The sequence below is a fragment of the Lactuca saligna genome, chromosome 5 (assembly GCF_052625555.1).
Source record: "Lactuca saligna cultivar CGN05327 chromosome 5, ASM5262555v1, whole genome shotgun sequence".
Lineage (NCBI taxonomy): Eukaryota > Viridiplantae > Streptophyta > Magnoliopsida > Asterales > Asteraceae > Lactuca > Lactuca saligna.
Genome location: NC_136421.1, coordinates 286,370,065 through 286,381,623, shown reverse-complemented (window position 1 = coordinate 286,381,623; position 11,559 = coordinate 286,370,065). Strand labels below are relative to the sequence as shown.

Sequence of the window (11,559 nt, the reverse complement as noted above, 5' to 3'; positions counted from 1 at the left end):
AATTTGTAAAATGCGAAGTTAATTAGTTATGCAGATGATGGATTTTTATCTGATCCACACAAAGCTCGATCCCAAACAGGTTATTTATTCACTTGTGGAGGTAACATAATTTCTTGTCATTTTGTTAGACAAACTTTAGTTACTACGTATTCTAACCATGCAGAATTTATAGCAATTTATAAGGCAAGTCATGAATGTATTTGGTTAAGAAATTTAACTCAATACATTTACAAGATTTGTGGTCTAACTTCTAACAGAGATGTTCCAACCATACAATATGAAGATAATACAACTTGTATAGCTTCATTCAAGGAAGGATTTATCGAAGGAGACAGAACCAAACATATATCACCAAAGTTTTTTTTTTTTTTTTTTTTTTTTTTCACTTATTATCTTCAAAAAGAGTGTGGCATCAACATCTAGAAAATTTAATCCAATAACAACTTTCCTGATTAGTTTACTAAAGCACTTCCTACATCGAAATTTGAAAAGATGGTATGAAACATTGTTATGTGGTGCTTCAAGAAAATCAAGTGATGTGCTAATCAGGGGAAGTTGGAAACATATTGTACTCTTTTCCTTAGCTATGTTTTTCCCACTGGGTTTTCTTAGCAAAGTTTTTAACGAGACAATTGTTTCCAATATCTATTATTAATCATATACTCTTTTTCCTTAATAAAGGGTTTTTCCCATGAGGTTTTACCGATTAAGGTTTTAACGAGGCATGATACAATCGTCATTCAAGGGGGAGTGTTATGAATTATTATTTAGTGAATGACTATTGGATTCTCCATATTCCCCCATTATTCTCCATAATTAGTGAACATTATAGCAAACATTATTATGAGTTTTATGAGTGTAGTTATGCACCACTATAATGAGCATTCATATCATACATCACCTTTCATCTTCTTTGTCTAGTATAAATAGTGAATATTATATATTGTAAAGTTTGATGATTTCATCACAAATATTGGAATAAAAGTTCTCTCTACTCTCATATCTTTACTTACTCTATAATTTATCTTGTTATTTGATCATATTTTATAACAGATTTCCTAATTTTGTTTAACTTTTTTCTCATTTTTTATTCAAATTATAATTTTGTTTTAGAACAAACCCAAATATTAGGATAGTTGATCATATAATGAAGATTTCCTAAATGCTTTTTAATTAATTTATTTATATAACGTATTGAAACCACGGTCGGTATATTTAAAATTTTTATATAGATAAAAAAAATAATAAATGTAAAAAAACTAAGATATTGTCGATTATAAGTAATTATGAATTAATTTGTTAAGTAAAATAAACATAATAATCTTATTAGAACATGATTTTATATTTTCAAAATTTGAATTATATTTGATTTGTTACAATAAAAAAAAATAATAAAAATCATAGAAAAATACAACGTCAAATAGATATTCTAAAAAACTGATCATTTATTAAAACAGGTATATATATATATATATATATATATATATATATATATATATATATATATATATATATATATATATATATATATATATATCCGGTAAGAATTTTTTTTTGGTAGGAAGGTAAGCAGTTTTTTTTCAACTTATTTTTTTGGCGAAAAAAAAACAAATGAATCATTAAATGAATCAATAATAACATGATTCAGCAAAAAAAATCGCGAAAAAACATTTGGATGATTCATTTTTATGATGATTTTGTTGATATTCACTAAAATTGTCATAAAATTGAATTTTTTTTCTTGATTTACCTAAAAATAAATCATGAAGATGTTTTTTTTAGAATTTTTTATTGTGAATTATCTTAGTTTTGAATCATCTAATGATCCATTTCATTTTTTGCTAAGAAAATATGCATATAAAAAAATTTCTTACCTTCCTACTAAAAATTTCCTTCTTATTTGATTTTGACTCTCTCTTTCTCTCTCTCTCTCTCTCTCTCTCTATATATATATATATATATATATATATATATATATATATATATATATATATATATATATATTATTTATTTATTTCGTGAGAAATGAGTTTTTGAAAAAAAAGTGATTGGTAGAATTAGAGTTATATTGTGGCATATTTTGGGCGGAGTCTAGACTGACAGTTCGGGTGCGAGATTTATTGCTTTGCTACGTGAGACGAGTCTTCTCACTATACTTACCATTTGGTAATTTGTGTGACCGGAGGGTCTTATTTGTGATGTTGACCTGATGGTCTTAATTCTATATATATGTGCATTCTGTCTTTGTGACTTATGCTGTTATATCATTATGTGTATGTATATTGAGTTATGACCGGAGGGTCCATACCGAGATGTGAGACCGTTGAGACACACAACGGGAGGGTCCTTATTGAGATATAACCATGAAATGCTAATTTATTTGTGTATGTGATACTTCGGGAAACTCACTAAACTTTATGCTTACAATATTGATGTAAATGTGTTTCAGGTATATCTCAGGACTGTAGGAAGGCGCCGACATGATTGTACACACTCGACTGCTAATGGGGATATTTGTGGATTCTGAGATATTCTGACTTTGTTTTATGATGTCATGTATTTGACAATTATATTTGACATGAGAGGGTGTTAAAAGCTATGTTTTTAAGAATCTTAAAAATGAAAGATTTGTTTAAAAATTTGAGCGTTACACAACATAATGAAAAACTTTAGATCATGAGTGCTAGTCCAAACATTTTTGGCTTAAAACGATAATTTCCATTAAAATAGCAATTTCGACTAACCACATGACCATTCTTGCAATTTTCACACAAACACACACATATAATAATAATAATAATAATAATAATAATTTACGGGGATAATATCATATGTCATACAAAAAAATAGAATGAAATTATACTTTCTGTCACATTAAAAAAAATACAATAATATAATAAACTAAGAATTAAAATATTAAAATATAATTATAAAGTAATCATTTTCGAAAATCTTTAAATTTTGATCGTATTTTTCAAAGACCATTATATTTGATTTTATGTGTCGATCATTAACTTACTAAAATCCAAATTATATAAATAAAACTACAACCTTTTTTATCATTATTTATTCAAATTATAATTTTGTTTTAAAACGACCCCAAATGTAAAGACATTTAGGGGTGTTTGGAAGTGCTTTTTGAACTCAAAAAATTCTTTTAGACAGAAATGTTTATTTGTTTATAGTGGTGGTAAAAAAAACTTTTTTAAAAAGTGTTTGGATAAGCTTTTATAGTGAGAAGCCAATAAGTTAAAAATTTCTTTCGGTTGAAAAGTCATAAACAGTTTCAAAAAACCACGTTTTATATTTTAATTAAAAAGTGTTTTTTTGAAACTTATGGAAAAGTTATTGTGAAAGTGCTTTTTGTATTTGCAAAATATTTTTTTGACTTATTAGCTTTTCAAAAAGCTAATAATTCAATAAAGACTCTTCAATCGCAATCCTAAACACCCCGTTAATGAAGATTTCCTAAATGCTATTTAATCTATCTTTTTTTTTGTTTACCTTTTTTCTCATTTCTTATTCAAATTATAATTTTGTTTTAAAACAAACCCAAATATAGGGATAGTTAATGAAGATTTTCTAAATGCTTTTTAATTTATTTATTGATTTATATTTTATTTATTTATTTATTTATTTTTGTGAGAAAGGAGTTTTTGAAAAAGAAAAGTGATGGTAGAATTATGATTAAAAAAACTCTGGTGACTGAAAACGAAATTATTTCCGCGCCCACATTGAAAAAAACTAAAAAACAAAAGCCCCTCGATTTCTCTCAAACCTTACAAACACCTCCCTCCCCCTCTCGCTCGCCGTTAATCGCTTTCCATGGAAGACGACCGCCGTGTCGGAGATCTTGTCCGGGAATTAGTCCACCGTCTGCATAACAATTCTTCTTCTTCACTTTCAAACTCAAAACCTAACCCTAGCAATGTCAAGTACGCCACTCGCATTTTATCCAGCCGAATGACGCCATCGATCGCCGCCGACGAAGCCGCTATGGCGTATTCTATCAAAAGCCAACTCGTTAAACAAGGTAAACTGTCTGATGCCTTATCGTTTGCAGATCTCTATTCTAAATTCGCTTCTAAAAATGGCCCTGGTAGTGTTAACAATAAGTGGGCCGTCCTTTATTTGCTCAAAGTCATTTCCGAAGATCGTAAAAGTAACCTTAAACTTCAAAGCGATTCGAGCTTTTCTGGTGGACTCCCAACGTTATTTGAGCCTGAAACTAATGGACATCTTGCTAGGGTTACAAAGGATAGTTCTGGTTTTTCACGTTTAGGGAAAAATCTAGATGATGATGGGAACGATGATGCGGTTTCTAATGATAATGTAAACGGTTTGCGTCATAGTAATTCAACAAAGTTCAACAATGGTGGCGTTCTATTGGTTTCAAAAGATCCCGAGAATCTGCGAGATATAGCGTATAGGGAGTTTGCTGTGATAGTGAAGGAAGAGAATGATGTTTCAGAGGAGGTTTTGGTGAGAGATGTGTTGTATGCTTGTCAAGGAATCGATGGGAAGTATGTGAAATTCAATGAAACCATTGATGGATATGCATTACTGGATTCAATTAGGGTTCCAAAGCCTACCAAAATCATGATCCGTAAGCTCTGTGAGCTTGGCTGGTTGTTCAAAAAGGTAAAAGGCTACATCTCAGAGAGTATGTACAAGTTCCAAGATGAAGATGTTGGAACAGTAGCTCAAGCATTCTGTGCAGCATTACAAGATGAGCTTTCTGAGTACTATAAACTACTAGCTGTACTCCAATCACAATCAATGAATCCAATCCCTTTAGTTTCAGACAACGCAACCTCAGGCAACTATCTTTCTCTCAGAAGACTTTCAGTCTGGTTTGCAGAGCCAATGGTGAAGATGCGCCTAATGGCTGTTCTTGTAGACAGCTGTAAAGCTCTCAAGGGTGGAGCCATGGCTGGAGCAATCCACATGCACGCCCAACATGGTGACCCTCTTCTCCATGGTTTCATGAAACGATTACTTCGCAGAGTATGTTCTCCTCTTTTCGAAATGGTAAGAAGTTGGGTCTTAGAAGGTGAGCTTGAAGACATCTTTTCTGAGTTCTTTGTTCTTGGACAATCTGTAAAAGCAGAATCTTTATGGAGAGAAGGTTATAAACTCCATCCTGCAATGCTTCCTTCTTTCATCTCTCAATCTCTCGCACGCCGCATACTAAGAACAGGTAAATCCATCAACTTTCTTAGGGTTTGCTGTGAGGATAGAACCTGGGCAGATGCAGCAACACAAGCTGCAGCTGCTACAGGGACTACAACAAGAAGAGGAGGTCTAGGATATGGCGAAACAGATGCACTAGAATCTTTAGTCACAGAAGCAGCAAAAAGAATCGATAAACACTTAATGGATGTTGTTTACAACCGTTATAGATTCAAAGAACATTGTCTTGCTATCAAACGATATCTCTTATTAGGTCAAGGTGATTTTGTTCAGTACTTAATGGACATAGTGGGGCCCGAGCTTTCCGAGCCTGCTAACACTATAAGCTCTTTCAAACTCTCCGGGCTTTTAGAAAGTGCAATTAGGTCATCAAACGCGCAATATGATGACCCTGATGTTTTAGATAGATTACGTGTGAAAATGATGCCACATAGTAGTGGAGATAGAGGGTGGGATGTGTTTTCTTTGGATTATGATGCGAGAATTCCTTTAAATACAGTATTTACAGGCTCTATAATGGCAAAATACCTTAGAATTTTTAATTTTTTATGGAAGCTTAGAAGGGTGGAACACGCGCTTATTGGTGCATGGAAGACAATGAAACCGAATTTGATTACTTCTCATTTCTTCACGAAGCTACCGAAGGCTGTTAAGTTTCGGTTGATTTTGACTTCAAGAAGGTGTCAAGTTTTGTGGAATGAAATGAATCATTTTCTTACTAATTTGCAGTATTATATAATGTTTGAGGTGTTGGAGGTTTCATGGGCTAATTTTTCTGATGAAATGGAAGCAGCTAAAGATCTTGATGACCTTCTTGCAGCTCATGATAAGTATCTTCATTCGATTGTTGAGAAGTCTCTTCTTGGTGAACGCTCTAAAGATTTATACAAAACACTCTTCATGTTGTTTGATCTTATAATACGCTTCCGTAGTCATGCAGATCGACTTTATGAAGGAATTTATGAATTTCAAGCAAGGTAATGAAATAACTAACAAGTGCTTAACTCATTAAGCCCTTTAAGTGAAAAAGTTATATATTGTGTGTGTGATTTGTTAATGTTTGTAGGACAATGGAGGATAAGAAGATGGAGGGTGTGAAACATTCTAGAAGCAAGAAGAACATGGATTCTGATTCATGGGAAAGTGAAGGGAGGAAAGCGATAACACAACGTGCGGGTGATTTTCTGAAAAACACAGGACAAGATATTGATGGGGTTTCAAAGGAATATTCTTTGCTTTTCAAAGGGTTTCTTTCTCAATTGCCTGTGCAACAACATATTGATTTGAAGTTTCTCATGTTTCGCCTTGACTTTACTGAGTTTTATGGGTCTGCATCTTAAATCAACAATTAAAACACATTTGGTTTGAAGTTTGAAGTTTGAAGTTCCTCATAAAACAAGGTTCCACGTGGCATATGATATTATGGGGGGCAGACATGATGTAACCTTTTTGTATATCATTTCTTTTAGGTATATTATTAAATTATTTTCATTTCAAGATAAGATGATGATGCTAATAAGTGAATCTTGTTTTGACATTTTTGTGTTTTTAGATTGGATTAGTTTGTGGGGACCACAGAAGGAGAATGTGGGTGGATTCAAGGTATGTTGCTGATGATCTTTTAACTGTTGTGTAATATGGTTTTTTGTCATTTGTGTTGGGTTGACTAAGAGTGATGGGTGTTTTTTTTTTTTGGCCAATTTTTGTCTTCAAATGTTCTGTCAATAGTTTGGTAATTGAAATGTAGTTGTCTCATTGTCATAATTTCACTTGGTTGTTTGGTTTGGCATTTTAGGGTTCAAGTGATAATCCAGAATTTCATTTAATTTTATTATGTTTTATGGTTTTGTTTTGGTTCCATTTGATTCAAGTTTGTAAATAGTGATTCGTTTTGAATGTAATTTATATATGGTAAGGTTTCTAGTGCAATTTGTTTCTTCTTTTTCCATAGTTCAATTTCGTATTGCTTTTAAATTCTAAAAGGCAATATGGTATATATATGGTTTGATTTGATTTCTGTTTCTTTGTGTTTAGAACACGTTAATTGGTTTGATGTTGTTGTGTGCCTTTGTCATGTTTTGATTTGGTGTGGATTTCTTAAATTCTTGATGGTTTGTTGGTTTCAGATTCAAGGGCATTTGTATCGACTTTTATAATAAACATCAATTTATAAGTTTCTTTCCCAAAAAAATTCGTGTAATTTAAAATGATTAATATTTCAGAACCAAAAATAAGGGTAAAATAGCAATTTACCTGGAGGGTGTTTAGAAGTGTTTATTTAAAATGGTTTGACATTTTTTTACTTATTAGCTTATAAACTTATAATGGCATCACAACGGAGCTTTTAAAAAAAAATGTTTGAGAGCTTTTGATAAGTAAATGAAGAGTAACTTATAAAAAATGATTTATTTTCGGTGTGGAATTGCTTTAAGCTATTTTTTAAAAGTCTTATCTAAACACTAGTTTTAACTTATAGGGTTTGGAATCGGTAATAAGTTAAAAAACTCCTTGAATAAGCTTTAACCAAACACTTACTCAATTGGTTTAGACTTTAAATAGTTATTTTGGTTGTATTTGGCAAAACTAACCGATAATCGGAAACTATTTTTTATTTGTATATTAGTGTTTGGTTTAAGTAGTCAAAAGCTTTTAAAACATTGTATAAAAAGACTTATCTAATTCACAATGTTGATGTTGATTAAAAAAAATAAGGTAATTAATCAATTTGAAAAATTATAAAAAGACTTAAAGTAGTTTTTGAACTTGAAGACAAAAAAGAGTTCGAAAGTTGTTGGTTTTGGGAAAAGAAACATCTGCCATAAACAAAAACCAAGACAAATGTTACATTATTCGATTCTAAATTTTTATTTAAACTTCAAAGTCTCTTTAATATTAATTATATTATGCGAACTCTCAGTTTGATTATGACCATAAATCTTGTTTTTTATCTATTTTAATTTCAACTTTGGAGACTCTTAAGTTGGAACAAATATAAAACTTAAGTGATAAATCTTTTCAAAACAATTTGTTTACTATACATAATAACATCAACATTTAACCCAAGAAAAAACACTTTCTTTTCCCCCCAAAAAAAAGAGATAACTTTAAATTGTGATATCCAAGAGTTTTGTAGAAGATGAAGGTGGTCTAAGGGTGTTCTTAGGAGCACTTATCCAAGGGCTACCTGCAACTGCAAACCTCCATAATGCCTCAACATCTTCAGGCAAAGCATAATCTATCCCCACACGTGGGCCCACTACCATCTCCTCCACTTTCACTTCCGGCCCATCCAACAGCTCCAGATCACCTAAAACACCAACCAACCAACTTCTTTCACATTCCATTCCATTCAATCCACAAAAAAAAAATAAAAAAATTGGGTTCATTTGTTACCAGAAGCAAAGAGAGCATGCCCACTCCATTCTTTTGAAATCCCAAGCGCTTGTCCCACCTTAATCAAGTCATTGTGTTCAAACAAAGTAAAACAAAACAGCAAAATGTATAGCTGTACTGATTAAGTGCTTAACACATTAAGCTCATTTATCTGCACTTAATGAGAACAGAAAAAGGCCATAATTTGAGTCTGACCTTGCCGGGACCCGTAAGAAGAATTGGCTTCTCAGTATCCAAACCCCGACGTTGTTTGATAGTCTCCAATCCTGTTAATTCATATCATCAATTTATTAGTTTTTTTAAAAAAAAATCAAAAATTGATACAAGTTATTATATTATACATGAATAGATTACCAGTGACAGGAGCACAAGAACGAATCAAGACAGCTGATCCGATTCCTTCTTGGTCAGCCACAACATTGAGCATGGTATGCAGACCATAGCAGAGATAAACATACGCATGCCCTCCTGCTCCAAACTATGCAATTTTATAAAAGAAAAGATAAGCATAGAGTGAAAGAGATCAAGAGTGGAGAGCAAAAGAATGGTTTTATGATCTTACAATAGGAGCAGTTCTTGGTGTAATGCCAACGCGACCATGACAAGCTGAATCGTTAGATCTATATGCCTCTACCTGTCAGTGCCAAGTTCATAATTATTTGATTTTACCAATTATTACTTTCATAAACACATGCAAATACATCGAGTATTGATTAATCATCAATCAATATGGATGCATCAAACGCTGATTAATCTAAACCCTAATTGATGTTACCAATCAGGGGACTTTGATTAATCTAAGCTCTTCTGTATATTCACAATTGATTACGAAGAATATGTAAATTTCAAGTTTCTACCTCTGTAATCTGGAGAACAACGTCATCTCTCCTCAGATACTTGCCAAGCAATCGAGGTGCAAGATCAAGGGCGTCGATTTGGTAAAATTCAGGACCCAGTATTGGGGGTTTTTCCAACAAAACTGTGGGTTTTGACTCTTTTGAATGAAGACCGGGTTGGGTTAGGGCTTTTTGCTTGATCGTTCTAGGTTTTGTCTTTGATTTTGGCTTCAAATTTGGTTTGATCTTAAGAATTGAAGGTTTGGGATCTTTCGTGGAGCAATCTACATGTTTTAAGGGTTTAACAACTCGATCGAACCGTTGGGTGATTTTCATTTTGGAATCAATTTAGGGCTTTTGATTGATTTTGCAGCGGGGTAGAGGACCACACCCGGAGTATTTATTTGATATGGTACACGTGGAGAGAATAAATGTATAAAAAGCTCCAAAATATCAATTTATTTTAAACTTTTTTCTTTATTATGATTAGTAATTAGTAATTAGTAATTTTAATTTTATCTAAAATACAAAAGTTAGATTTTCGACAACGTCAAGCCACCCATGCCAATCGAAAATATTTAAGGGTGCGTTTGGTTGGCAGAAAAGGAATAAAATTCGAGGGAAAATGATTATAATTCCATCGAATTCATGCGTTTGGTTGGACTTAGAGGAGAAAAAATGATTCCTAAATGAAATAAACTTTCCACCATATGAGGGAAAGTGAATTCCTTCCAAAGTTGGATGAAAAACATTCATTTTTATCAATGAAATGACAGATTACAAAAATACCCCTTGTACTTATCAGAAAACCCACCATCACTACCACCACTGCCACCATCACCACCACCGTTGCCGCCCCACCGACCATCACTACCACCTCTGCCGCCACAACCACTACCACCGCCACTGCGGCCACCCACCGCCACTGCCTGCGACACCACCACCAACTACCATCATCGTAATTAGCACCGTTTCCGCCGCCACCGACCACCATCACCACCATTACCATCACCACCACCATGACCATTACCCACCACCACTACCAATGCCATCACCCACTACCACCACTGCCGCCACTACCACCACCACTAATAACACTACCACTACCAACACTACCATCATCGCCACTACCACCACCAGCACCACCAACCGTCGCTGCTACTACCAACACCATCACCGTCGTCACTATCACCACCAATTGACACCGCCACTACTTCCGCCACCACAATCAATGCCACCGCCACCATCACTACCAACGTCGCAACCACCATCACCGTCACCCACCACGGTCGTCGCCACCACCGCCACTACCCCCACCACCGCTGCCACCACCGCCGAAATTCTACTATTTTTATAATTTTTATAATGTATTTTTACATATAAGTTAGAAAATAATGTAAAATTAAGCAAAATTGACAAAAAGGGTAATTATGTCATTTTACATAAATTCCAATTATATTTCCTGTGAATCAAACAGATTCTGGAATTAATTCCAATTCCATTTCCTATCAACCAAACAACATATGAAATTGGATTCAATCTAATTCCAATTCAAATTCCTTTAGCAATATTTTGCAAACCAAACATCACCTACGACTTAAAACGTTGTGGAGAAGGCTTAAAACGTTGTGGAGAAGGCTGAACTAATCTCCTTTCATGTCATTGAGGCAAGCTACACACATCGTGGTTGTATGTTGAGCCTTCAACATTGCTCCACACATGAAAAAAGGAAGTTATTGAGGCAAGCTACACACATCGTGGTTGTATGTTGAGCCTTCAACATTGCTCCACACATGAAAAAAAGAAATGGTCAAACGGTTTGATTTAAAAAAATAATTAGTTTTTTCTAACCTATAAAAACATATCATTTCTTGTTTTTTTTTTTAATACTATTTTTTTGTATCTCTATTTTATCTAGTTTCACAACTTCAAAATTCATAAAATTTAGCAACACCAAAGCACCTTCCACCAAAACCAAACCTATACCCGCGCACTAACCCTATCGAACATACCCGTTACCCGAATTACATGTCCGATTTTTTTGGGTATCGGGTTAATTTTTTCGGGTATTCGGGTAGTCAGATTTTTTTTTCGGGTCGGGCATATGACACGTTTGTTGGGTTTCAGTTATACCTAA

The 11,559-nt window shown here is 33.4% G+C and overlaps 2 protein-coding genes across 2 annotated transcripts; one reads left to right on the top strand and one right to left on the bottom strand.

Annotated features, from left to right (window-relative positions):
* The first annotated feature begins 3,725 nt into the window (after positions 1-3,725).
* On the top strand, positions 3,726-7,027 carry SPC98 (spindle pole body component 98). Its single transcript, XM_078996526.1, has 3 exons — positions 3,726-6,170; positions 6,260-6,662; positions 6,746-7,027. The coding sequence occupies exons 1-2, from the start codon at positions 3,826-3,828 to the stop codon at positions 6,531-6,533; spliced, it is 2,619 nt and encodes an 872-aa protein (XP_078852652.1). The 5' UTR covers positions 3,726-3,825; the 3' UTR covers positions 6,534-6,662; positions 6,746-7,027.
* A 1,146-nt stretch (positions 7,028-8,173) lies between these two features.
* LOC145048108 (DNA-3-methyladenine glycosylase (MAG)) lies at positions 8,174-9,824 on the bottom strand. Its single transcript, XM_078996525.1, has 6 exons — positions 9,444-9,824; positions 9,149-9,220; positions 8,941-9,064; positions 8,782-8,852; positions 8,587-8,644; positions 8,174-8,500 (listed from the first exon to the last, which is right to left on the bottom strand). The coding sequence occupies exons 1-6, from the start codon at positions 9,756-9,758 to the stop codon at positions 8,298-8,300; spliced, it is 843 nt and encodes a 280-aa protein (XP_078852651.1). The 5' UTR covers positions 9,759-9,824; the 3' UTR covers positions 8,174-8,297.
* Between the last annotated feature and the right edge of the window lie 1,735 nt (positions 9,825-11,559).

What these genes read in the sequence shown, in the direction of transcription:
- LOC145048108 (XM_078996525.1), bottom strand. Translation starts at nt 9,758, where the DNA reads ATGAAAATCACCCAACGGTTCGATCGAGTTGTTAAACCCTTAAAACAT. An exon ending in CACCAAGAACTGCTCCTATT is followed by an intron (nt 9,065 to 9,148) that starts GTAAGATCATAA and finishes AAAATTGCATAG; the next exon opens with TTTGGAGCAGGAGGGCATGC. An exon ending in TTCTTACGGGTCCCGGCAAG is followed by an intron (nt 8,645 to 8,781) that starts GTCAGACTCAAA and finishes GACTTGATTAAG; the next exon opens with GTGGGACAAGCGCTTGGGAT.
- SPC98 (XM_078996526.1), top strand. Translation starts at nt 3,826, where the DNA reads ATGGAAGACGACCGCCGTGTCGGAGATCTTGTCCGGGAATTAGTCCAC. An exon ending in ATTTATGAATTTCAAGCAAG is followed by an intron (nt 6,171 to 6,259) that starts GTAATGAAATAA and finishes TAATGTTTGTAG; the next exon opens with GACAATGGAGGATAAGAAGA.